General features: G+C 44.3%; 2 protein-coding genes across 9 annotated transcripts in view; one reads left to right on the top strand and one right to left on the bottom strand.

Moving 5' to 3' along the window:
- Nucleotides 1–3,724, top strand: part of nonC (serine/threonine-protein kinase Smg1) — a 139,359-nt gene extending 135,635 nt beyond the window's left edge. For all 8 annotated transcript variants that reach the window (XM_076196844.1, XM_076196838.1, XM_076196843.1 and 5 more), the window contains one exon: nucleotides 3,451–3,724. In XM_076196844.1, the coding sequence (XP_076052959.1) occupies nucleotides 3,451–3,528 (78 nt within the window). In that variant the 3' untranslated portion in view covers nucleotides 3,529–3,724. The remainder of the gene's footprint in view (nucleotides 1–3,450) is intronic.
- Nucleotides 3,530–26,800, bottom strand: LOC143032312 (BOS complex subunit NOMO1). Its single transcript, XM_076196845.1, has 12 exons — nucleotides 26,619–26,800; nucleotides 24,740–24,839; nucleotides 22,166–22,294; nucleotides 21,860–22,039; nucleotides 21,494–21,647; nucleotides 20,746–20,972; nucleotides 14,197–14,365; nucleotides 13,022–13,154; nucleotides 9,005–9,145; nucleotides 7,276–8,544; nucleotides 6,997–7,168; nucleotides 3,530–4,445 (listed from the first exon to the last, which is right to left on the bottom strand). Exons 1-12 carry the CDS (start codon nucleotides 26,786–26,788, stop codon nucleotides 3,801–3,803), a joined length of 3,489 nt encoding a protein of 1,162 aa, XP_076052960.1. The 5' UTR covers nucleotides 26,789–26,800; the 3' UTR covers nucleotides 3,530–3,800.
- Between the last annotated feature and the right edge of the window lie 339 nt (nucleotides 26,801–27,139).

The raw sequence follows: 27,139 nt of genomic DNA, 5'->3' as shown, positions 1-27,139 counted from the left end.
TATCAGACCAAGCCTGTGTTTTTGGTGGTACATACACTGCTACAAATTTTCTGCTTTTCATCTTTTTGTTTACAATTTTAATCATAATTAATTCTACATTACCTTTGCCTTCATTAATCTTTGTCACATTTAAACCCTTTTTGGTCAATATCATGACACCTCCTCCCTGCTTGTCTGTTATATTTTTTGCCCAGTGGTTGTATAGACCTTGTCCCACTATACTTGTTGATAGAGGTCCTTTCAGTTTTGTCTCCACAATTCCCATAATGTGTGTGTGCCTGTGTGGTGTCTGTATGTGTGTGTTTTTTAGGATCCTATGCATTTCCAGTGATCAGTTCAGACCTTAAATTGTCCCATATTTTTTTTTACTTTACCATTACTACATCCAAACTAATATACATATATATACCAATGGCTTTTCTCATTTACAAGGAAGGTAGCTAAAGTCATAGGCATAAATCCACTCCCACCTATTTCATCCCCACATACTCCACTCCCACCTATTTCATCCCCACATACTCCACTCCCACCTATTTCATCCCCACATACTCCACTCCCACCTATTTCATCCCCACATACTCCACTCCCACCTATTTCATCCCCACATACTCCACTCCCATTCACCACCCCTCCCGCCCTCTTATCTTGGCTCCTACTGGATGATGGGTCATCCCTGCATCTCACCCACTGCCCTGGGTCAGAAACAATGTAACAAGACAGTACATCTGCAGCAAAGCCACTTCATTTAATGTGACCCCCCCCCCTCCCCGTCCCTTCATGCAGAAAAAGAGAAGACTGGGAGAAATCCTTTTGGGTTGTGTCAAAATATCGCTCATGCTTACTTCCCCCTATCCCACACTCACTCCCTTCCATGTATCACATCATCATCCATACACAACCACTCTCCACTCACCCCCATCTTCTGTCTTCTCCCTTCCCTCCTCAAAAGACAACCCCCTCCCATTGCCCCCCTACCCCATCCATCCATCCTACCCTTGGTCATCCCCTCATGATCACCCCCCACCTCTGCCCTCCACACCTCTTTCACCAATCCTTCCCTCCATGTGTCCAAACCATCCCAACACCCTCCCATAAATCCCACCATCCCTGTTTCCCTCCCAACCCCCACCCCATCCAGCCCAGCAACCCCCATTATACCTCTCAGGCACTTCATCTCAAACACATTTAAACTTCTACATTCCGTGCTTCTGCCCCACACAGCACTGTTGGCACAATCACCCCTTCATACAATCTCCTCCCAGCATTCATTCCCAAATGTCCACCACTCATTACACTTTTTAATCCTCCAAGGCATCCACTTGCTTCTCTCAATCTACACTCCCCCTTACCACATTTGCACCCAAGTAAGCCATCAACTTCTTCCAGTCTCTCTCCCCAAGTACTCACCTACCTCCAGTTTGCCGTCATCCTCCCCCTTGCATATCCCATCATCCTACTCCTACCCACATCTGTCTTCAACCTCTCTCACACACCTTTCCAAACTCCATCACCAACTGGCCCATCTCCCACTTCTCTCCATTCTCCTTAACCACCTCCAATCCCTGGCCCACCACCATCACAATCACCCCTCACACCACCCCATCCATGTACAAATTGAACAGCCAAGGCAACACAAAACACCCCTGGGGAAACCTCACCCCACCCCAAACCACTCACTCTCTCCATTTCCATAACAGGCTCCACCACTCTTGTTAAAAATCTCAATGGCCCTCCTCCCATATATCTCCAACACCTCCCACAGTGCTCCCATCCACCCTATCATATACCTTTTCCAAATTCACAAAGGCCCAAAAAACATCTCCACCTTTTCCAAAAGCTCTCACAAATCTGACCCACACAACCACCACTCACACCGTTCCCCACCAATCACTCCCTCTACTCCCCTCAATCAAAACCCCCCCCCCCAAAAAAAAAACTAAAAACTAAACTAAACTACCACACACACGTACCTGACCCCTCTCTTACAAAGCAGAACCATACAGGCACTCCTCCACTCCACCCTCCTTCAAACACCAAACCTCACCAGCCAGACCACCACCACAACTCCCTTTTTCAGACACTGCACGACGCCCATCCAACCCAGGTACCCTACCTGCTCTCACCGCTGCCTTCACCTCATCTTCCATTTTCCCACTCGCCACTGTCACCCTCTTAGCACTCCCACCACAACCAACCCTCCCTCCTCCATCCTTCACACCCAGCAACCCCCCAAAACACTCCACCCATCTTGCTCCCACTATAGTCTCTTCCTTCATTATCTACTCACACCCCCCTACCCCCAAACTAATATGAATTGATAATCCTGTTTGGAAAATTATTATTTAATGTCCTTCAAACATCCAGTCTCATCTTTAAATTTCATTTCATGGCCTCTGGTTGTTTGTTCCCACACAAAGTCAAGGTCATCCCCAGAGTACCATCTTTTTTATATGATTTATCAGCAAGAAGTGGAACCATTTGAGTTGCTCATTTCTAAATTTTCCCAATCACGTTTATAGAGCAGAGCATAAGAATGCGACTGCAAGAGGCCATAAGGCCTACACTAGGCATTTACATGTCCATTACCACCTGGTATCCATATCCAACTGTTTTAGCATTCACTGCATGGTTTCCAAGTCTATTTTATTAGTTATCCACTGTTGGTAAACTATTTCTTGCCCACATCCTTTCAAACCTAAATTTGTCCAACTCTGATCCATTACTGCAAGTCCTGCCTTGCTGTTGCAATTTGATGACCTTGCCTGCATCACCCTTATTATAACCCTTGACCCACTTGAATACCTCTATTAGATTGCCTCGCACTGTCTTTCCAGAGTGTGTAAGTGCCTGAGCCTGTCTTTATATTGTAAATTTCCAAGCCCTTGTATAATTTGGCCATTCTCCTCTGTACTGATTAAATGAATTAGTATCCATGCTATAGGATGGAGGACAATACTACTACTTAGTCCAGGATAGGTCTATGCGTGTGGTAACCACACCACTGTAAATTCCAGTTAAGGGCAAATTATATTTTTGATAATTTTTATCATCAGTGGTTGTGGTTGGGATAAACTAGCTTTAGTTGTTGGGCTCTGCTGCACTGCTCTTGACCCAAGCAATGTGGCAAGAGACAGGATCTCTTCATCCTCAAGATTCTGAGATGGGAGGAGTTGAATGTTTTTTTTTTTTTTTTTTTTTTTTTTGTGGCTGTGTGTGTAATGGTTTAGTTAATCCTCCCCCCTTACAAAGGGGAAAAGGCATGAGTGTTTATGTTTACTCATGTACCAAAACTATTCTCCCTTATAAGGGAGGTAGCTAGCCAAGGCATGCACCCATTTGTTTTCCCAAAGGAAATATAATTTAGAAATGTAATAAACTAAAACATGTCATATGTTAATGTATGTTGTACTTCACGATAGACATGTCACCATTGTGTCCTTGTTTGAACAGGTGGACTACACAATACGAGAGGCAACAAATCACGACAATCTGGCAACTTTATACGAAGGTTGGACTCCATGGGTCTAAGGATATGTAATGGTATTTATTTATTAATTACATTTACATCCATTTTTTCTATAATAAAATTCATTCCAGTTTCACTATAAAATGTATAAACCACATTCATTTTGAGCTTCTAGGAACGGAAATTCTGTATCTATGTATGGACATTACAATGTTTATCACTGTACAATAACAGATGTACATTAAATAATTCACACTTTATATGGCTTTAATTATCCATATTTACACACTTTTCTGTTACTCTGTAACAGGTCAGTATTGGAATGGCTTATTACCTATGTCTTCCTTGCTTTCACCTTTCTTTTGCTCACAAGTTCTTGAGTTGTAGCATCCAAAGACATACTAGATGTGGTGCGCTGAGAAGTCAAAGAACTGAATAACTCTATGGTCATTTCCATCATTGGGTTGATTTTGTCAAAATTGAAAGTGATGATCAAAATAATCACAATGAGGACCAAACCAAACACAGTGCTCTGGTTCATCTCAGCGTCAACACTTCGTAGCTCAGGATCAAACTTCACGCTCAAATGTTTGAAAGGACTGTCAGCAACAAAAGAGACCTCAGGAACAGAATACGAGTACTGCGATGTGGGAAGTGAAGATTCAAGTCTAAGAGTGTACGAGCGCTGATCAGCAATCATTTGGGGGAGCAGGAAGAAAGGATGCTGCCCCAATTTAAGGGTATGCACTGGAGAATCTGGGATATCATCCCTATACAATCTGGCACTGAGAGAGGATAAATACTGAGTGTCCGTTTCCACCTTGCCCGTCACATCCATTTGATTAAAGGGCCGGAGAATGATCAGCTTCATGTCCACAATGTCTTCATTATTTGTATGAATTATTTCCCTGGATGGTAGTGTGCGCTCAAATGCCTGATTTATTCCACTTCCTCTCTTCAACTGCAATACATAATCACACTGGAAAAAAAAAATAATCATAATAATAATTTGTACATTAATGCTAATTCATTTATCTATATCAAGGGCTTTTTCCCCTTACAAGGAAAATAGTAAAGTCAAAAGGTATATACCCACTCCCATTCAACACCCTTTCATCCCTCTTATCTTAACTCCTCATGGATGATGGGTCATCCTTGTATACTGCTCACTATCCTGGGTCAGAAGCAATAAAACAAGACACAGCACATCCACAGCAAGACCACTTCACTTAATCAGTGACCACCACCTCTTCATCCCCTCATGCAGAAAAAGAGATGGGGAGAAATCCCTTCAAGCTGCATCAAAATATCATTCACACATAACCACTCCTTATTCATAAAAAAAAAGAAAAACTTGTTTGAACACAGATATGGGAACTTTGGGAGACTCCTTATAAGGGAGGTAGTTATGTCAAAGGCATGCACCTACTCCCATCCAACATCTTTGTTTCCCTTTATCTTAGCTCCTCCTCCTATCTCTTACTTTCCAATTTACCAAACATAGAGTAATCTGCACTTGAGAATTATTTCTAATCTGGTTAGGATTCAACAAACATAACTAATTTCTTGTTTGTTCAGTCCATGCACATTCAGACCCAGTTACTGCACTGTTCTGGTTTAAGTTATCCTCCAAGACCCTCTTTTGCCTAAACTCTGCTTAAGAAACTTACTTGGAGAGGGGTTCCTAATCCCTTCTGTCCCATTTAGTCACATTTTTATGGAATACAAGGGAGCACAGTGGTGGCACTCTCATTTTCCCTCTTGAGGAGATTTGGTAAAGACTTTGGAGTAGTAAAAGATAGATTTAAGGAGGCAGTAGAAATGGAAAGCAAGAGTAAAAAAAAAGTCATCATTTTTCTATGAGTATAAATTTACATACATACATACATATACCAAGGCTTTTTCCCCCTTACAAGGGAGGTAGCCAAAAAGGAAAAGGCATAAAATCATTCCCACCCATTCCATCCCTGAAAACACTCCACACCCCTCCACCCTCCCTCTTATCTTAGCACCTCCTGGATGATGGGTCATCCCTGCACCTTGTCCACTGCCCTGGGTCAGAAGCAGTGTCGCAAGACACAGCACATCCACAGCAAGGCCGCTTCATTAAATCGGCGACCCCCCCCCTCCGTCCCCCAAGCATAAAAGGAGAAGACGGGGAGAAATCCCTTCGGGCTGCGTCAAATTTTGCTCACACATACTAGCTCACCCCCCACCCCCCTGCCTATTTCACCTCATGCATCACAACATCATCCATATACAACCATTCCCATCCTTCCTCAACAGACATTCCCCTCTTCCCCAAAGCCCCCTTTACCCCATCCATCCACCTCATCCTAGGACATCCCTTCATGTTCACTCCCTCTACATCTGCCTTCCATACCTCTTTTACTAGTCTTTCTTCACTCATTCTTTCCATGTGTCCAAACCATCCTAATACTCTTTCATCAACCCTATCTCCCAACTCCCTTTCCACCCCTGTATAAATTTGTTTCTGAAATATGAAAGCTGTGTGGCTGGTCCACAGGGGCACCCTTTAATCCTAAAAATAGAACTATGCACTCAATACCCCAGTATAGTAAAACTTAAAGAAAAAAGTATGAAGGAAAGAAGACAAGAAAGCAAGAAAGGGATGAGGAACAAGAAAAGAATGTATACTAAGGGCTTCTACCCCCTTATAAACAGTCAAGATACCCACACCCACCCTGGGAAGAAAGAAGAAAAAAAGAAAGAAAAAATACAAGGGAGGTAGCCAAGGTCAAAGGCATAAATCCACTCCCATTCACCACCTCCCTCCCTCTTTTCTTGGCTCCTCCTGGATGACAGGTTATCCCTACATCTCGCCCACTGCCCTGGGTCAAAAGCAATGCACATCCACAGCAAGGCCACTTCATTTAATTGAAGACCCCCCTCAAATAGAGAAAGAGAAGATGGGGAGAAATCCCTTCAGGCTGTGTCAAAATATCATCCACACATACTCCCTCATCCCCCACCCACCCCTTCCATGCATCATAGTATCATCCATACACAACCATTCTCCACTCACCCCTATCTTCTGTTTTCTCCCTTCTTTCTTCAACAGACATTCCCCTCTTTCCCAATGCCCCCTTTACCCCATCCATCCATCTCATCCTTGGTCACCCCCTCATGTTCACTCCTCCACCTCTGCCTTCCACACCTCTTTTACTAATCTTTCTTCATTCGTTCTTTCTGCGAGTCCAAACCACCCCAATACACTTTCATGAACCCCATCTCTCAACTTCCTTTTCACCCCTGCTCTCCTCACCTCTTCATTTCTCACTCATTAATAATAATACATTACTAAATGAAAAAATATATACATACATATACCAAAGGCTTTTTCCCCCTTACAAGGGAGGTAGCCAAAAAGAAAAAGGCATAAAAACCATTCCCACCCACTCCATCCCTAATACACTCCACTTCCCTCCACCCTCTACCTTCCCTCTTATCTTGGCACCTCCTGGATGACGGGTCATCCCTGCATCTTGTCTATATATTAAAAGATTTACCTCTGGAGTGAGACCTCTGATGCGAAAACTGCCCTGGGCATCAGAAGTGGCTTCCTCCTGGTACTGAGCACATTCCTCACCAATACCAACAGCTTCCACTAACACTTCACCTTCTGCTTCGCCACTTAAAGAAACAGTGTGTCCATAGACACTGTAGGCTACACGAACACCACTGTAATGAGAAAAGAATATATAAATGTATGTGCACAATATAAGCATTGAAATGATTATATATGCAAAATCATTCTTAATTAAGTAAAATAAAACTACTTCAATCACCTTATTGAAACCTCAATGGTTGATCCTTCTTCAACTGTCACCATCCTGGATGATGGATCAAACCGATACTCCTTCATCATAGGACGCAAGAAATAACCTCCCGGTGTAAGAGAAAGGAAGGCAATAGTACCATCACTTTCAGTGAGAATGTTTTTGTGATAATTCACTCCTCCTGACATAGAAACCAAAACACCAGGTAAGGGCTCCCCAGCTTCATTCTTCACTTCAACAACAATTTCTGCAAGTTTGTATGCTTCAAAGTGACCTTTCTCAGGGAGTTCATTCATTATGTAACCTTTCTTTTCTGCTGCAATAGAGTATTCCTTGGAGTTGTCCAAGGGTCCGGCAGTATACTTTCCTTCACTGTCTGTTATGAAGGTGTAAATCTGGCCACCACTTTCAACTGTGATCGTTACACCTGCGAGGGCAGGGACCACCTTACCATAGATAAACAAAGCTCTTTCTGCAGTGAAGGTGATGGCATCCATGACACAGTCTGATGGCATAGTGAGAACATGACTAGCAGGCTCATACTGATACAAATTGGTAGGTGAACTGGGTGTCAGAGAAACACTTTCCCCTTCACGCACCCAATGTTCAAATATGTACAGTGTCGGGTCCTCTGGGGAAGGGTTCAGAGGTCCAAGTGTGGTTTTGTGAGATCCCGTTTCCACTTGCACTGTAAATGAAGCCGTCTCCATGGCTCTAATTGCACCTGTTAATTGATGATGAGTGGCCGCAAGAGTGACCAAATTTGGAGCCTTTGTGTCCCACGTGACAGGCGATTCTCCAAACTTGTGACAGCCCAATGGAACAAGTGTGTATAATCCTGGAGTGGAGAGGCAAGCCAGAGTGGTTCCTCTCTGAACTTTCAGAGTTTCTGGAATTCCTGTATTCCTGGTGTAGCTTAGAGTAGTCTCATGAGATGAAGCAATAGTTAACTGATAACCTGTGTGCTCAAGCACAACATCAACATTCTGTGTGTTGATGGTGACTGATGTTGACTTTTGCTTCCAGCACCATTCTTCCTTGTGAATTGTGAGTTGGTAAGTGCCTGGGACAACCTCAGTAAAGACAAACTTGCCATCTGTGACTGTTGTAGATCGATGACCTCCAGCGTTACCCCTGACATGGCGAAGAGTAACTGAAAGCTGTGGACATTCCTCAAGGCACTTAACCTCACCCCGAACCTCACCAAGGAACTGAGAGAACAAAATATCCATGACAGGATCTGAAACAACTTGGAAGGTGTGTTCACTAGGCCCAAACCTGTGGAAACAAATTGCCATAAAATTAGAAACAAATATAATATTATACACATATATACACCAAAGACTTTCCCCTTACAAGAGAGGCAGCAAAAAAACACTCCACCCGTCCTTTATCTTGGTTCCTGGATGACAGATCATCCCTGCATCTTGCCCACTGCCCTGGGTTGGAAACAGTGTAACAAGACACAGCATACCCACAGCAAGGGTGCTTCATTTAAGTGGCAACCCCCCCCTCTGTTCCCTCATGCAGAAAAAGAGAAGGAGAAATCCCTTCAGGCTGCGTCAAAATATCATTTACACATACCCCCTTACCCCATCCCTCCCCCACTCCCTTCCATACATCACAGCATTATCCATACCCTATATTCTGTTCTCTCCCTTCCTCAACAGACATTCCCCTCTTTCCCAATGCCCCTTTTACCCCATCAATCCATCTCAAATGCAATCAGAATAAATACCTGATGCCAGCAGTGTCATCTTCTTGTGAAAGTTTCACAGCAGCCACATAACTCCCCTGGGGTAAGAATATGCAACCTTCACCAGTGTCACCAATCTTTAATCCCATGTGTGTATCACCTTCACTCGCAATATCAATGGTCCTGCAATTAAAAATAAAGTTCATATCAATTTTGTCTCATAAATTATTGGCAACACATAGAGTATATACCTCTAATGACACAAAATTTAAAATCACTCTTGGGTATAGCAAAGTACAAATATCAAAACAATGTATGACTATAAGTTTTAACACAATATGGGAAATGAATAACTCCTCAAATGTGGAGGACACAGCATCTGTGGCTGATTTTGAAGAGTGAGTCAGTTGGTGACAGTTTGGTTGGGTATGTAAGAGAATAAAATTACAAGTGAATGTAAGCTTTAGTAAAATTATGAAATATAGGAAAAGGAAAGGATGATTTTGGGGCTTTTATGGATCTGGAAAAGGCTTATGACAAGGTAGACAGGAAGGCACTGTGGGAGGTTTTGCAGATATACAGGATAGGAGGAAAGCTTCTAGGAGCTGTCAAGAGTTTTTACAAGAGTAGTAGAGCATGTGTCAGGATTAGAAATGGAGAGGGTGAGTGGTTTGAGGTAAAGGTGGGACTTTGTCAGGGATGTGTTATGTTGCCCTGGCTATTCAACTTATACATGGATGGGGTGGTGTGAGAGGTAAATGCAAGGGTGGTGGGTCAGGGACTGGAGACGTTTAAAGAAAATGGAGAAAAGTGTGAGGTGAGCCAACTGCTGTTTGCGGACGACACTGCACTTGTAGCAGGATCAGAGGAGGAATTGAGGAAGTTGGTGACAGTTTGGGAGTGTGTGTGAAAGAAGAAAGTTGAAGATAAATGTGGGTAAAAGTAAGGTGATGAGATGTACAAGGGGTGAAAGTGGCAGTAGACTGGAAGTGAGCATTAAGGGAGAGCAACTGGAGGAAGTGGATAGTTTTAGATACTTGGGTACGAATGTGGCAGGAAAAGGAGGAGTGGAGGATGAGGTAGAATGTAGATTGAGAGAAGCGAGTAAATGCCTTGGCAGATTAAAAAGTGTAATGAGGAATAGAGGCTAAGAGGAGATTGTATGAAGGAGTGATTGTGCCAACCAGGGCTGTGGAGTCGGAACACAAAACCTCTGACTCCTCTATTTTTGGCCCCCACCGACTCCGACTCCTCCTCATGTAATTAACTGATTATGGCCTACATATTTTATAAAGCCTATACAATAGACATACGCCCCAATCCTGAGTAGACTTATATCATTATAACTTGTTTATATCAAAGAATAAATATATATGTTATAGTGTGGCTTTCCTATGTTTGACCTCTTCATTAATACTTTACGAGTATAACTGAAGTAGAGACAAAATTTTTGAAAGGATATTGAAGAAAATTCAGTAAAAAAAAGATTCTATAATGTAAGACATTTGGCATAATATACATCTTTGCAAATAAGTGATAAGTACATTTCAAAAACAAAAATACTGTTCTTTGTAACAAAAGTTGAAATATAACCTTTGTAAAGGATATACAAACCTAATAATAAAAAATATGTAATGTAAGATTTTTTTTACAAATACAAAATAAAATAAAAAATTAAAATACTTTAAAAAAGAAGTTTAGGCAAATTTCTTGAAAAGAAACAGTAAATATAGAGAAAATAAACCTTATTGATATGAGTACAGTACAAGGTCGAGTGTTACAGCTGAACATGTATGATACTGAAAGGTATATGTATCATACATACTTTTTGGGTATCATTATACTTCATGTTTTCATACCTTCTTTTGTCTTAATGTACTGAAATTACTGACACAAGTAACTCTTGGTTTAACTACATACTGGTACTGCTATGCGATTATTGCAATGGATACTCTGGTTCTGGAACCGATCTTATCGATACGAGTACAAAATAAGATACAGCTGAACATGTTTGAAACGTGAAACTTTTTTTCAACTTTAAATATCCTTATTTCAATAATTCAATGTTAAAAAGTAGAGGGGAAAAGGAAGGGGAAAGGAGATAAGAGATAGTATTATTGCTGTAGTCTACAGTTGAAATCAAAATTATCCTACTGTTTGGCAACACAGCAGTGAGAGAGACCACCAAACTGATGGAGTGATGGAAACGATGCATATGGAACTTGACAGGAATATTACAGCTCCCGTGACTGTGTGTCAACAGGTGTAAAATGGAGGTGTTTAATTTATTCAAGTAATACTTTGGATGTTTATTGGTCTATGTATAAATTTGAAAGCCAACGTTGCACAAGGACGTTCTGGGGGTTTAGTGGAATGACCACGAAGATAAGATGATGAGATTTATCACATTTTATAAAATGTTTTTTTATATATAATCTACTTATAAGGAGTGTGCACTGCATAACTCTCCAGACTAAACAAAGGCCTTATTAAGTGTAAATTTAACTGGAGTTGGAGTCGGTATATTTTTACAGACTCCGACTTCGACTCCAGTGACATCGTAATTGCTTCCGACTCCGATTCCGCAGCCCTGGTGCCAACAGCACTGTATGGGGCAGAAACATGGAACATAAGAGAGGAAGAGGGAAGGAGTTTGAATGTGTTTGAGATGAGGTGTCTGAGAAGTATGATAGGGGTTACTAGGCTGGATAGAGTGAGAAATGAGGAGGAGAACAGGGGTGGTAAAGGAGCTGGGAGATAGGGTGGATGAAAGAGTATTGGGATGGTTTGGACACATGAAAAGAATGAGTGAAGAAAGACTAGTAAAAGAGATATGGAAGGCAGATGTGGAGGGAGTGAACATGAGGGGGCGACCTAGAATGAGATGGATGGATGGGGTGAAGGAGGCTTTGGGGAAGAGGGGAATGTCTGTTGAGGAAGGACAGGAGAGGAGAGAAGACAGAGGTGAACGGAGAATGGTTGTATATGGAAGATGATGTGATGCGTGAGGTGGAATGGGTGGGGGGATGGGGGGGTGAGGTAGTATGTGTGGGAAAATTTGAGGCAGCCCAAAGGGATTTCTCCCTGTCTTCTCCTTTTCTGCATGAGGGGACGGAGAGGGGGGTCGCCAATTTGATGAAGCAGCCTTGCTGTGGATGTGCTGTGTCTTGCGACACTGCTTCTGACCCAGGGCAGTGGACAAGATAAGAGGGAGGGTAGAGGGTGGAAGGGAGTGGAGTGTATTAGGGATGGAATGGGTGGGAATGGTTTTTATGCCTTTGTTTTTTGGCTACCTCCCTTGTAAGGGGGGAAAAGCCTTTGGTACATGTATGTATGTATGAAATATACAAGGAATGTTAGATGGTGACAAGTTGAATGCAAAAAGGGTGAGAAGAATGAGGATGTGTGAAATTTTAAGTATTTGAGGGTCACAATCTAATGCCACAAGTCACTCTTGAAAGAAATATGGCACCTAGATAATTGGCAAAAGCCACTGGATTGATCCATAAGTCACTTAAGGAAGAAAGATTGTGTTGCTGACTGAGTATGGTTAGGGTGGGGTAAAGATGTGGTGTTTGGTGTCTTCTGCGTAATGGTTGCATTTGGGGCAGTTTATTTCTATGACCAAGCCTATTCTGTGTTGGTATTCTTTAAGTGCTATATGGTGACCTGAATGTAGTGATGCTGATGTGGTTCTTGCTTTGGATGTGCTGTGTCTTCCTCCATTGCTTATGACTCAGGCAGTGGGTGGGAGGTGGGGATGACCCTTCATCCATACTATGAAAAGGAAACGATTGAGAGATGGATGGAAGTGGGATGGGTGCATGCCTTGGCTGGCCAACCCCTTTATAAGGGGGAAGAAGCCTCTGATATATGAACATATAGATAGACAGGTTCTTGCTTTTCTTGGGAGGGACATTTCTCCTTCCACAGCAGCACCTACCATTCAAATCTGGTCCACCCCTATCAGCTAAATAAAAAGAGAGAATGAAAGAAGAAAAAATTGTGTAGATACTATGTACAATGAAATATTTTAGTTTCCTAATTATAAATACTCACCATGGTCCTGTTTTGGAAGTTGCTTTATCTACAGAAACAGTTATGCAGACCTTAAACCGCTGTGGCATGATATCAGCAATGACTGGATTTTGTGAGCTTATCTGTACCTTTTTACCATCAAATTCAAGTGTGTCTGAAAAAGAATTCAAGTTCTGTGAGGAAGCAACTCTTCAAAAAAACAACTATATATTTCATACATACATACATATACCAAAGGCTTTTTCCCCCTTACATGGGGGGTAGCCAAAAAGAAAAAGGCATGGAAATCACTCATACCCATTTCATTTCCCATATATTCCACTCCCCTCCACCCTCCTCCCTCCCTCCAATCTTGGCACCTCCTGGATGACAGGTCATACATGCATATACCAAAAAGCCTTCTCACCCATATACAGGGAGTGGCTGAGGTGAAATATACACCCACTCTTCACCCATACCACACCTATCCAAAAAAACATTTGTTGTTCCTCCCATCTTGGCTCCAAGTGGGTGTTGGATGGGTGAAAGATGGGTGTATGCCTTGGCTGTTCATCTCCCTTACAAAGAGGAAGAGGCTTTTTGGTATACAGATAAATAGACTTAGTTCAATGTACATACATACATATACCAAAGGCTTTTCCCCCCTTATAATGGAGGTAGCCAAAACACAAGGCATAAAAACCATTCCCACTTATTCCATCCCTAACATACTCCATTCCCCTCCACCCTCCTATCTTGGCACCTCCTGGATGACGGGTCATCCCTGCATCTTGCCCACTGCCCTGAGCCAGAAGCAGTGTCGCAAGACACAGGACATCCACAGCACGGCCGCTTCATTGAATCTCAGTCCCCTCATGTTCAATGTACACACAATTAAAGTTGGTTAGGCTATTAACCCCTTCCATACGGTGCCGCACACGTAGGCGTCATGGGGAGCGAGTGTATTCGCGAGGCTGCCATATCGGCGTCTTGATTATATTTATTGTTGCTGCCACCGAGATCTAAGTCCATGACGCCTACGTGTGCGGCACCGTATGGAAGGGGTTAATTGAGAGGCACATAAAACTGTTCGATCCCTCCTTTCCCTTTGGTTTAGGAGATAAGTTTCCTGCTACTGATGGGTGGACTGGTGACCCCCATTCATGCCATTGCATATGAAGGCAAAGGAAGAAGTAATAAAGGAACCATGCACATACCTGCATATACAGAAATTTGCCTGGTGCCTGACTTCACATTATCAAATACATAATGGCCATCTGCATTGGTGATGGTCTTAATGTTGTTGTCCAAAACAACTGTGGCTCCTTCAATAGGTCCTGCACCTTCTGGCTTCACGATAAAACCACTAACACTGAATCCTTCCACCTGAGAAAAGAATGATTCAAAACCTGAAGGATCAGAACTTTCCACAATACTATGAAAATCTGATATGACAAAATTCATTTGTTGATCTATTAGTTGGTTATGAAGAATGATCTGTCTAGCATGACTGATCTATAACAACAACTGTTGCCTCAAGTTTCACTAACTGGAAACCTACAGCCTCCCATAGATCTTTCTGGCAAGAAACATATAACTACCTATGGGACTGGTTCTATGACATTGGTTTGCAGAAGCAGATGTAGGGGAGCAGTTATCAGTTGATGGGTAAAGGAAATGCAGTACAGTAAGTCCTCATTATACGGTACATATGCGTTCCTCAAAACCTTAACACAAATTGAAATTACTGTATACCCAACCCATTATAACATGTAATAATAGGATATGGCAGACATACCTTCTCCCTGCTCTTTCCTTTTTTTTTTTCAATTTGGAAGTGAAGTATCACTCCCACGGGGAGTGATACTTTACTCCCTCTTCAAAATATCTAGTGGATACCGTATCTGTGAATTTTTCTTACCGTAAATAGAATCGAGGGTAGTAATTACCAAATACTGTAACTGTGCATTTACTGGATAAAGAATTACCGTATAAGGAGGACTCACTGTATTAGTTGACAGATATATTGGGCCTAGCCCAGAGAATAAGTGTTAGCCCCTGAGGGCTGCATCTGCAGAATGGGGCACAAGACAGGTTTTGAAAATGGGTGGCAGGAAGGTGATTCTGACATCCATCACTTGCAGGTACCCGTTGTTGGTTCTGTGATTAATCTATACTTCACCTAAACAGAAAACTACTGTTTTTCATGATCACTGACTTAATTCATGGTATGACAGTAATATATATTCTTCAATCACAGTTTTCTCCCCATTTTGTCAAAGGTAGCCTGTACTTCTACATAACCATGAAAAGGTACTAATAGCTTCTTGGGAAAAATGTAATTTTCGCAGGAAAATTAATTTTTCCCTGATACAAACCTGAGGTACTCCTTACCCAAGGATACGCGGCGCGTTTCTACCGCTAACACTGTGTGTGCTTGAAAACACCTCACTCCGAGGGTCTGGGCAACCATTATCCTCAGTAAGGGGCCCTCCTGGGCATTGGGGGGCCCCCCCCTCCCCCCGCAAGGGTAGGAGGGTAGAAGCTCCATTGTCTGAGCCAGGTATGAAATTAGTCACGAGGGTTGACAGGCCAGGGAGAAGGAACTACTAGCGGGGTGGATGAGGAGGGCCATTAGAGGTAAGGAGTACCTCAGGTTTGTATCAGGGAAAAATTAATTTTCCTGCGAAAATTACATTTGTTCTGAAGAATACAAACTCTTCGGTACTCCTTACCCAAGAAGACTTGGACTTAGGGGGGAAGGAAGTATTTGTCTAGCCTGGGAAACCCTCGTAAGGAGAAAATGTAGAGTGCTAAGATCTGCGTTGACCAGACCCTTATACATTCCCCGAAACTGTGAAGGGCACCTGGATCTGTTCCCAGAGTGGAGACAGACAGGGCATACTCACTTTGTACCCCTTGTAGGGCTCGAACTGATTCCCTTGGAATGCTTGAGAGCCCTCGGTGAGGTAAGGGAATGTAGGAGTATGAGAAGGACTTGAGATAGGTATCCCCGTGGTTGCCGATCCAGAACTTGGATGAGGCTTCAGGGTTGGCTGTGTGCCATTGGTACGGGGTATGTTATCTCAGGACTTCTTGGGCAGCCACTATGGGGCCTAGAGAGAAGGTCCCTAAGGATTCCCACATGACATCTTTGAGGTAAAAGGAAGTGAACGTAGTCTGGGACTTCCATATACCTGCTTGAAGGACCTGGTTGACTGACCGATTCTTTCGGAAGACTAGGGAGGGTCCTATTGCCCTGAGGTCATGAGCTTTTGCTCCAGGGTAATCCGTGGGGCTCGGGCAACTCGATAAGAGATGGCATGCAACTCCCCGACCCGATGGAGGGACCACTCCGTGCTGATTACCTGACTCCTTCTGCTGAGGTGGTCCGCCCAGACATTCTTTTTCCCCTGGGATGTAGCAAGCTCTGAGTGTCACTTGGAGGTTCTCAGCTAATAGGAGGATCTCCATAGTGAGATGGCAGAGGTCCTGGGCCAGGGCCAAGAGAAAGACTGTCTTCAAGGTGAGGTCCTTGAAATTAGCATCTCGGAGGGGTTCGTAAGGGGGGCCCCGCAGAGCGTTGAGGACTAATGCCACATCCCATGGAGGAAAAGTGATCTCCCTGGGGGGGCATGATTTCTGAAATGTCTGAAGAGCATGGAAATTTCTGGAGACAGGGCTAGATCCATGCCCTTCAGAGAAAACACCTGATTAAGAGCTGCCCTATAGCCCTGCACTGCCGAGAGGGAGATCTTCTTGGACTTCCGGAGGAAGTGGAAGAAGGAGGCAATCAGAGGAATGGTGGCTTGCTCTGGGGCTATTGCTCGGGAGTGGCACCATTCTGCAAAAGCATTCCACTTCCCTTGATAAAGGGCAGCTGAGGAAGAGCGAATAGGGGAGGACATGTCTTCTGCCACTTCTTTGGGGAAACCCTTCTCTAGGAGGATCCGGACCATAGTCTGAACGCGTGAAGTGCCAGGGCTGACGGGTTCTTGTGCCAGGCCCCGTTGACTGGTTGATGTAGAAGGTCGGGTCTTCCCTGAAGGGCCAGGGGCTCCTCCACTGCTAGCTCGAGGGCGTCTGGAAACCATGGGGCTTCCGGCCACCAGGGAGCGATCAAAGTCATCCGAAGGTTGGATGCGGTTCGTACTCTCTGGAGCACCTTTTGGAGCAAGGGAAACGGTGGGAAAGCGTAGGTGTCGAGGTTGTCCCAGCTTTGCAGAAGAGCATCCTCTCCCGCTGCCAGCGGATCCAGGAGAGGGCTGAAATACACCGGGAGCTGGTGGTTCCATCTGGTGGCGAAAAGGTCCACCAGAGGGGAGCCCCATTTGTTGATGAGGAAGGTCGCCACTTCCGGATGGAGGGACCACTCCGTGCTGATTACCTGACTCCTTCTGCTGAGGTGGTCCGCCCAGACATTCTTTTTCCCCTGGGATGTAGCAAGCTCTGAGTGTCACTTGGAGGTTCTCAGCTAATAGGAGGATCTCCATAGTGAGATGGCAGAGGTCCTGGGAGACTGTGCCCCCCTGCTTGTCGATGGGGGGGTGGTCCTTGGCCTCGAGCTAGAGACGGCTGTTCTCTCGATGGCTCTGTTGTGTAGCAACTGGTTGGTGCTAGTGATTGCCGAGTCCACCACATCCGGGGGAATCAGCGTGTGGGTGAGCAGGGGGGCCCTCCTCAAAGGAGCATAAATCTCCCTGAGGAGGGGGTCACTGGGGTCCCCGAGGATGGTGTCTCTCCTGCGGGACTCGAAGTTGGCCCAGGACGTTGAGAGACAGGAAGCCTGATGCTTCAGGGCTCTGCTCGCGCTTGCCAAAAAAGCCTGGAGGTCGCATTCTTCCTGGGGTTGTAGTTCGGGTAAGAACTCTCTCGCCGAGGCAAGGAGGCGTTCTAGCCAGGAGTTCACCGCCAGGGACAGAGCCAGTGAATGAATGTGGTCGCTGACTTCCCTGCCGGAGAGGAGGACGTTTCGTCTGCGCAGCGACTCGGCGTCCGCCTTAACCAGCTCTGGTAACCTCGCCGGGATCGAGGCTGCTCTGAGGGTTGACCCCGATGGGGTGTAGAAGCGCTTCTGGTGTTCCAATGGGACCGGAAGCCAACGCGCCTTCTCGGTCGTCCTTGTTGCGAGAGCGTCGGAGGCCTGGGCCATGGCTCTCGCCGTCTGCGTACTCCATGGAAGGTGGAGGGGAGTAGGCTGGGCTTTCTGAGAGTTGGCCGTCATGAAGATGTCAGACTCGAATGTGGCTTCCTCTTCTTTCGGGGGGCCCAGTCGATTCGCCCTCCGAACCCTCGCGAGGACGTCCGAGAAGGAAGGTGGGACCACCATCGAGGATTCCGACTGGGAAACGGGAGGGGAAAGGGAGCGTGACCCCCCCCCTACGGCGCTGTGGACATCGTCGTCGGCGTAGGAGGGGTCGGCACGGGCAGAGAGGAACCGCACGCTACCATCCTCGTCACTGATGGGTTCAGGGGGGGGCTGAGCAAGTGGAAGCTGGTCGAGGGGGGCCCTTGGGGGCGGAGACTCCTCACGAGCTTCCGTGCGGTGCACGAACCGCGCTTGAGAAGCGCGGAAAAATTCCCGTTGGGCCTCCATCTGTTCCTTCAACGTAGTGACGAGTGAACAGAGAGTGGGGAGGAGGTCCGGGGAATGTCCTCTTGGAGGGTCCCGCCTGGGTGCGGATGGTCCGGGAGACGCCAGGGGGAGACTGCCTCCTCCGGACGAAGCTGAGTCACCTACGACGAACGCGCGTGTGGGTACACCTCGGGCTTCCTGCCCACCGGGCATAGAAAGGGTTCCGGTGATGACCCGGCTCGTCTGACGAGAGGTGGAAGGGGTGGGACTGGGGGTCACCCGAGAAGGAGAAGAGGCTGACGCGCTCCGAATCTCCGAACTCGGTTCCTTTGTCCGTGGGGGGGGTGGAGCTGCCGGGTAGCATCGCGGAGCCAGCGGACGCAACCGGGAAAAATCTCGTACCCGGGGGGTAGTTCGCGGGGGCTAATGGCGCGTGCCCGTCGAAACTAGCCCCCCTTTTGGCAGGAACAGGAGACAATTTAGCCTGAGACTGACTCGGGGCGGCTATTGTACAACCTTTCCGTTTACTACGCTTAGGAGGGGGGAGACAACTGCCCGCGTCCTCCGCCGACGTAGCATGCCTTCTCTTTGTGTCGGGTGAGGGGGGAAGCCATCTTCCTGGCCCGCGTATCTTGACCCGTGGCTGCACCTTCCGGTGAGCATGAAAATACGCGGACCACTGCTTATCACCCCATTGAGCGCACGTAGTACACGGGGATGAAGGGGAACATGCCAGATTCCGACAATGGATACACCAAGAGTGTGGGTCCACAGTTGTCGGTGGGAGAAGAGCCCGGCAGCGAAATTCACCACGGGCGAAGGCACACATGCTATCGCGAACAACAACACTAGGACCAGATTCCATACTTACAGAGAAGCGGAGAATACCCGGTGGAGATTAAAGAGAGGGATAAAGGGGACTCAAGCGCGTCCAAGCAGGGGGAAGGCGGCGATGCAGGACGTTCCACACAAAGGACGCCGTTGGAAGGGTGTAGAAGGCCGATGCCGATTGCGTTCGAGATAATCGAACGATCCAAGCAGGGGGAAGGCGGCGATGCAGGACGTTCCACACAAAGGACGCCGTTGGAAGGGTGTAGAAGGCCGATGCCGATTGCGTTCGAGATAATCGAACGATGCGGGATTGGCGCAGGAAATTAATTTCCTGATACAAGCACGGAAGCGGGGAAACGGTCCCCGAACTGGACGTCAGTGTTAGCCGGACTGTGAGAGATGTTGACTCGATCGCTACCGCTTAGACAATGGAGCTTCTACCCTCCTACCCTTGCGGGGGGAGGGGGGGCCCCCCTTGCCCCAGGAGGGCCCCTTACTGAGGATAATGGTTGCCCAGACCCTCGGAGTGAGGTGTTTTCAAGCACACACAGTGTTAGCGGTAGAAACGCGCCGCGTATCCTTGGGTAAGGAGTACCGAAGAGTTTGTATTCTTCGGAACAAAGGACACTACAAACTATTCAATCTTTTTAGTAATAGCCTTTAGCAGAACATGCAGCAGAATCGTCATGGTGCTTCTAGCATAAGGATGCTGGTGGGACAAAGGAGCCCACATGGCCTTCAGCCCAAGTGGTCATGCTCGGCAAGAAATGTTAGCATGCATCCCCAAACAGCCTGGCTGCGACCCACACAGTCACCTAACAGTCAGTTGGCCAGGCATTTGTGCCAGAGATACATACATACATATACCAAAAGGTTTTCCCCCCTACATGGGGAGGGGGGGTAGCCAAAAAGAAAAGAAGTGCCAGAGATATAAGTGCTAAAGATTATAACTGGATTCATTCAGGAAGGAAAGCTGCAGCAAGGAGACTCATAGGAAGGAATATGAGAAGCAGCTGGGGGTAAAATGTAGAAGTAGGAAACAGAGAAAGGAGGAAGAAAGGGAAGGAGACATTTGGTACTTATGGTAATGGGTTGCAGCCTACTCTATAAATGGGAGGGTCAAGGGGTAGTGAGAGACACTCGCTGACCCACTTCCAGACCACCAAGGCACACGGTAAGGTATCCCCCCATTTTCCCACTTTAGCTGGCATATCTCCTGGCACCCAAGCATAACCACTTCCAAAATATAGGAAGTCACACCCACATTATCATAGAATCACTTTTAGGACACCAGATCCTGTAGATTTATTTGTTCTAGTTTTCTTTCAAACATGCTACATAACTTGTCAACAACCATTACCTTAAAGGGCTCAGTAATAAGAAGATCCTGGTGACCCACATTGATGACCAGAGAGGCTGGTAATACCTCGTACTTTGTAGATTTGGATTGGAAGAAGGGTACCAGAGTATATTCACCAGGTGCTGAAGAATGGAAGGCAAAGTTCCCCTTTGCATCAGAGATGACATAGCAAACAGCAGGTAGATCTATGGTGGATTTATAAGCCTCAGGAACACCAACATTACATCCTGTAATACATTTAAATATGTTCATACTGTATATGGAAACAGAACATCAGATATATTTTTTCTGAGGTTATTTATATTTTTTCACATATTTGACAATAAAGGGGGATGCTTCTGTATATATGTGAATGGAGTATGGGGGGGGGTTGGATGCATGTAGTAGATCTGTCAAGCACACAGAACACACATTGCAATAGATCTGAGTGAATAGAGGGATACTGTGACTAGGTGAAGGGTGACAATCCCCTCCCCCCTCTTCATCCACTTCATATGTAACTGGATGAAGAGATGGGCTCACCATAGGGAGAGGCAATGGGGATAAACCAGCTTCAGCTGCTAGGTCCTACTATGGAAGAATTGTAGCTCACTATGCTACTTATGACCCATGATGAGTGGTTAGGGTCAAAGAGATGCTTCATCTCCTAGGTACTGAGAAGGAATGGGTGATTGAATGGCCTCCAGGATATATAAACAATGCATGACTATGATACATGAAAATGTGCTCTTATGATGTGAGACCATACCTTCAACTTGAGCATCATGCTGCACTGCATGAAGAACCACACTCACACCCTGGGTTGCCTCACCATCTGTCAACACTCGTCCTGATACTGTATAACCGCCCACCACAAGCGAAGAACCAGCATCACCATTTTCATCAGCAACTTCTACAGTAATCTATTAAGTAAAACAATTGACATATCAATCATTTTTCTTTTCGTCTGTATGGAAAAACAGATGGTGCAGGAGAGGGAGAGCATATTATGAAACAACTTACTTGAAAACATGGTTGTGCCATAAACTGTATCAATCTTTACAACTAATGACAAGGAGAAATTTTCCCATTTCCCCCCTTATCAATCAAGTAGATAACAAGAAACTAGACCAACTTTATCCTGAATGAGTTTCCATGTTGGATGAGATGCAATCACTGTGTATGTGCCTGACGACAGCGGCGTAAACACATACGAGCCTCCGACATCACTGTGAGTGCTTTTAATGTGAGTCTCACCACGGAACAAGTCCAACCGCACCCCTTCAGGTCCAGAGTCACTTCCAACACTTACAACCTTTTCAAATGAAATTCAGAGTTAAAACATTCATATAAATTTCTTGCAAACCTCTTCATTTACTTAAACCACTGTATTTTCCATCAATACAAAACCGTACTTTTTGTACCATATAACAAATCTAACCTTTCCAATGACTGCAAAACCTTTGAAGTGGAAGTCAACATTTTTGCCCTTGGAGCATGAATCATTTTCTCCATCCACGTGCACTTCTACTTCACTTGGCTCAAAGCTCCATCCAGGTGGTGGGGAAACCTGAAAAAAAAGTCATATCCTTGGTTTACATAAAATACTTGAGCACTTCACTGCAACAAAAATTAATAACATAGCCTGATAGTAGGGACAATCCTGTTCAGGCACTCATTTGTCCCTCTTTACCATACATTTGCAAATACTTCAAATATGCCTCTTTTAAAGAGGCTCCTTGTACTTTCAGTGTTAAGTGTATCTGTCTATTAGTAAACTCTTACACCAAGAAGTAAAACTGCCTGAAAAAACACTACCAGTACATGTATGCCTTCTCCCATCATCTTTCAAGTTTCCTAGAGAAGAAGCCTTCCAAGATAATGTATGACAAGGCCATGTTCCCACATAAGAACTGCCACCACACAACTGCTACTATAAACTAGTGAAACAGAATCAGTCCCACACTAATACAACCAATACTAGTCTAAGGTTTCCTCCACGAGATCTATGGGAGGGTTTTAGAACCACTGTTACCTGATGTGTGGCTCCAGGTTCTAGTCAGTGAAACTCAAGGCAATACTTTCTATTTATTATTAGGCAAACTAAAACACAAAACACACACTTGGATAAAATTCCAGAACAAAAGATAAACTCCTGCTTGCAAGTATATGAGAAAGTAACTGAATGATTTTTGTATGTTTGTCCACATTCTGGAATACTGTCATCCAGTTCTGATGACAACCAAAATGCACTACATACTCGTAGAATTGTGACCACTTTTGAGGTTTACCTTTACTTATTTGTTGCAATGTTGTATGTTAATGTTAATTCTAAATATCAAGGTTGAGATAAGGTAGTACCTGTACTGTAGTTCTCATTCTTTCTGTATTCCATACCCTTTTTTAATTTCATTCTGAATCCTGCCAAGCTATCTTACTTTGTTGCCACCTGTCACATTGACACCATAACTGAAACCTAGCAGTTTGCAAGAAGCATCCTAAAATGCCTCAAAACAATACATACATACATATACCAAAGGCCTCTTCCCCCTTACAAGGGAGGTAGTCAAAAAACAAAAGCATACAAACTATTCCCACCCATTCCATCCCCTATATACTCCACTCCCCTCCCATCTTGGCACCTCCCAGATGACGGGTCAACCCTGCATCTTGTCCACTGCCCTGGGTCAGAAGCAGTGCTGCATGACACAGCACATCCATAGCAAGGCCACTTCATTAAACCTAATTATACACCAGATACCCTCTCTCACAAAACAGAGAAATAAATCAACAGAGTCAGTCTGTTGTTCCATGTCTCTTGCAGGAGACAACTGACCACAGCCACTGGATTGGTTCGTAAGTCATTCAAGGAATAAATATGTTGATGTGTGGGTATGGTTCAGGTGGAGCAGTGTAAGATAAAGGTGTTTGGTGTCTTCTGTGTGGTAATTACATCTGGAGCAGTTTGTTTCTATGGCCAAGCTTATTCTGTGTTGGAAATGTCTTAGTATTGGATGGTGACTTGAACACAGTCATGGTAGTATGGTATTTCATCATAGTACAAACTTGTAATGAGGAATAGAAATTTGGGAATGGATGCTAAGAGGAGACTGTATGAAGGAGTGATTGTGCCAACAGCACTGTATGGAGCAGAAACATGGAACATAAGAGAGGAAGAGAGAAGGAGCTTGAATGTGTTTGAGATGAAGTGTCTGAGAAGTATGATGGGGGTTACTAGGCTGGATAGAGTGAGAAATGAGGAGGTGAGGAGGAGAACAGGGGTGGAAAGGGAGCTGGGAGATAGGGTTGATGAAAGAGTATTAGGATGGTTTGGATACATGGAAAGAATGAGTGAAGAAAGACTAGTAAAGGAGGTATGGAAGGCAGATGTGGAGGGAGTGAACATGAGGGGACGTCCTAGGATGAGATGGATGGATGGGGTGAAGGGGGCTTTGGGGAAGAGGGGAATGTCTGTTGAGGAAGGATGGGAGAGGACAGAAGACAGGGGTGAATGGAGAATGGTTGTATATGGAAGATGTTGTGATGCATGAGGTGGAATGGATGGGGGGATGGGGGGTGAGGTAGTGTGTGTGAGCAAAATTTTGACGCAGCCCGAAGGGATTTCTCCCCGTCCTCTCCTTTATATGGGGGGACGGAGAGGGGGGGGTCGCCGATTTAATGAAGCGGCCTTGCTGTGGATGTGCTGTGTCTTGCGACACTGCATCTGACCCAGGGCAGTGGACAGGGTGCAGGGATGACCCATCATCTAGGAGGTGCTAAGATGGGAGGTAGGGTGGAGGGGTGTGGAGTGTTTTCAGGGATGGAACGGGTGGGAATGATTTTATGCCTTTTCCTTTTTGGCTACCTTCCTAGTAAGGGGGAAAAAGCCTTGGTATATGTATGTATGTATGTATGTACAAACTTGTATGACTTCACATCTAATGCATCATGGTCAGCATAAAACCACCATGTTTGAGCAAGTTACTGGAAAACAGTAAACATGTTCAATACAAACCTTGATAATATAGTCCCCTTTGTCATAAATAGGGACAAAGTAGTAGCCATTGTTAGGAGCACATTCTGTGTCATACTTCACATTGCCCTGCTTTGTTAGCCTGAAATTATCATAAAAGTAAGTTAATATTATTCAATATAACGCTTGTTAGAAATTAATAAAAAAAAAAAAAAAGTAACTTCAGCATGCCCTTTCTTTTCATTTGAAGATGAGCTGCAAATACCTATGGTACAAGACGTTTATAAACAATGCAAATTCAAACACCTGCAGTTTTGTGTTAGGTTAGGTCTGGTTAGATTTGGTCAGGTTATATTAGATCTGGTTAGGGTAGTGTATAAAACTATTTTTCTGATAATTTTCTTGCTGCTTTGAACAATTCTATAATTCATTTATATTGGGAATCACTCAAAATGCTCACTTCTACACAAACCTTGATTTCCCAATGTAGTTTCACAGACTGCTGGGGTTGGGGGTTGGAGGTACGGATACAAAGCAAATTAAACTTATATTTCCATGAGACACTAATATCAGATTCATTGAAATCAGCAAGAAAACTACTGAAAAATAGCTTATAGTGTTTCAGAATTCCTGCCCTTTTCTTCTAGATATTTCATGTGACAGATAATTTTTCACAGCATTGAAATATCACAGGAGTTAAGACTGCTCAAGAGAACCCAAACATTCTTGGCAACTCTATCAGACCAGCCAGGAATAGTGGGATATGTTACTCAATGTCCAACAACACCCAACTCCACAACTGCCCAGACAGAGTACATTAAAAAATATAATGAGGGGTGGTCTCACTATGGTCTTGCCTTAAATCACATCAAGAGAGCCCCACACTCTTGAGGCATAAGCTCCTCAAGGTAAATTCAAGGAATTATGTGCCAAACCAGTGGCCATGGTAGAATTATGAGAAGTTTCATCTCACCCACTATTTTAGTGAAAAATATATTTTTCTCCCTATTCTGAATGTGATTCAAACAATTGTGACCTGAACTTCCACTGGACATCATTATTTTCTAAGATATTCCCCCCCCCCCTTCCACCACAACAATCTTTAGGAACCTGTGGGGAATCGGAGGGTTTTGGGGGGGTGGGCGGAAGACAATGGCAGAAACTAGTGATTTCCTAACCTAAATTGTGGATATTCGCAACAGAAATGGCACTTTGATGTCGGACAGAAGGAATGAAATGATCTTTTCACCATCCCTAAATATTAATTTGCAGGAAAAAGTTACTGAGAAAAGTTGTTGGAGCTGTCATAACACAGATGCAAAAAATATACAAATTGCTTTGCAAGCAGGCGAGACGAAAATTCACAAATACTGCCATGGCCCTTATCCTGAGGGCTTTGCCTCTCAAACAAGAGAGTACTGAGGCAATGGACTGATTGATACCATCACTGATGGCATCATGCTATTCATACATTATCCTCCAATTACCACTTCCAGAAAAAGTTATTTCTATCAATACCAACAGCAATATCATCTCTAGCATACTTAGATCCCTATCAGCGGGCAGAAAACTAACATGAAATCTGAAATATTGTAGCAAAACATGGTGCTGGAAAATGTGGTGGGATGATCATGATCATAAACGCCGATAATGACGGGATGTATGAAGTGGAGAGGAGTTTCACGTCATGTTCATACATTTAACCAATGATTTACAGGAGACTATGACTACTGGTCTGGAAAAATAATTTTGTTCACGTAGCTTACACTACCAAATACTGATGTAAATTTTTCTGGAGGTAAGGTCTGTGTTTGGAAGAAATGCCTAATTACATGAAATTGCATCAACTGACGGGCATCAAAACTTTCCCAGTCAAACTACCGGGTAGAATTAAACTAAGAAATTTATCTAAACTACTTACAGCTTAATGCCAACTTGAGCAAAACTAATTTCTACATCGCTTCTTATGTATCCACCGCAGCCAAGTACCTCATTAGCTAAGGCTAAGCGATACGTAAAACATTGTAAAATAATGCACAGCACCAGTGACGACACTTTCATGTTGTTGGTATCTTTTCTCGCAGACGACATATGACTGACATATAAAAGGTGTGCTAGTAATGTTGTTTGTATATATTTCTATCTATTACAGAAAAAACTATAATATATGTCTGAAACATATGTAAACAATTATCTTAAGTAAAATTGAACTGTATTAATTTCAATTATACCATATTTCCTCTCTCTATTAATATAGAATATTACAATGAAATATAAATTCTATATTGCAGAGACACATTAAGTGATATGTTGTAAGTAAGTCACAATATTTTTTCTATTTTCCAATCAGAATTGGATGTCCGAGAAAAAAAAGTTAGTCAAAGCGCGCGACTTTTGTTTTTGGATTTATCTGTGGGTAAACATTTCTGTTATAGAAAAACT

Source organism: Oratosquilla oratoria, chromosome 13, assembly GCF_046742065.1.
Source record: "Oratosquilla oratoria isolate Oo_2021 chromosome 13, ASM4674206v1, whole genome shotgun sequence".
Taxonomy (NCBI): domain Eukaryota; kingdom Metazoa; phylum Arthropoda; class Malacostraca; order Stomatopoda; family Squillidae; genus Oratosquilla; species Oratosquilla oratoria.
Note: the sequence above shows the minus strand (reverse complement) of the source record. Positions and strands in the feature narration are given on the sequence as shown.

What these genes read in the sequence shown, in the direction of transcription:
- LOC143032312 (XM_076196845.1), bottom strand. Translation starts at nt 26,788, where the DNA reads ATGTCGTCTGCGAGAAAAGATACCAACAACATGAAAGTGTCGTCACTG. An exon ending in AAGGGGACTATATTATCAAG is followed by an intron (nt 22,295 to 24,739) that starts GTTTGTATTGAA and finishes CTTTTTTTTCAG; the next exon opens with GTTTCCCCACCACCTGGATG. An exon ending in TCAGAGGTCTCACTCCAGAG is followed by an intron (nt 4,446 to 6,996) that starts GTAAATCTTTTA and finishes TTTTTTTTCCAG; the next exon opens with TGTGATTATGTATTGCAGTT.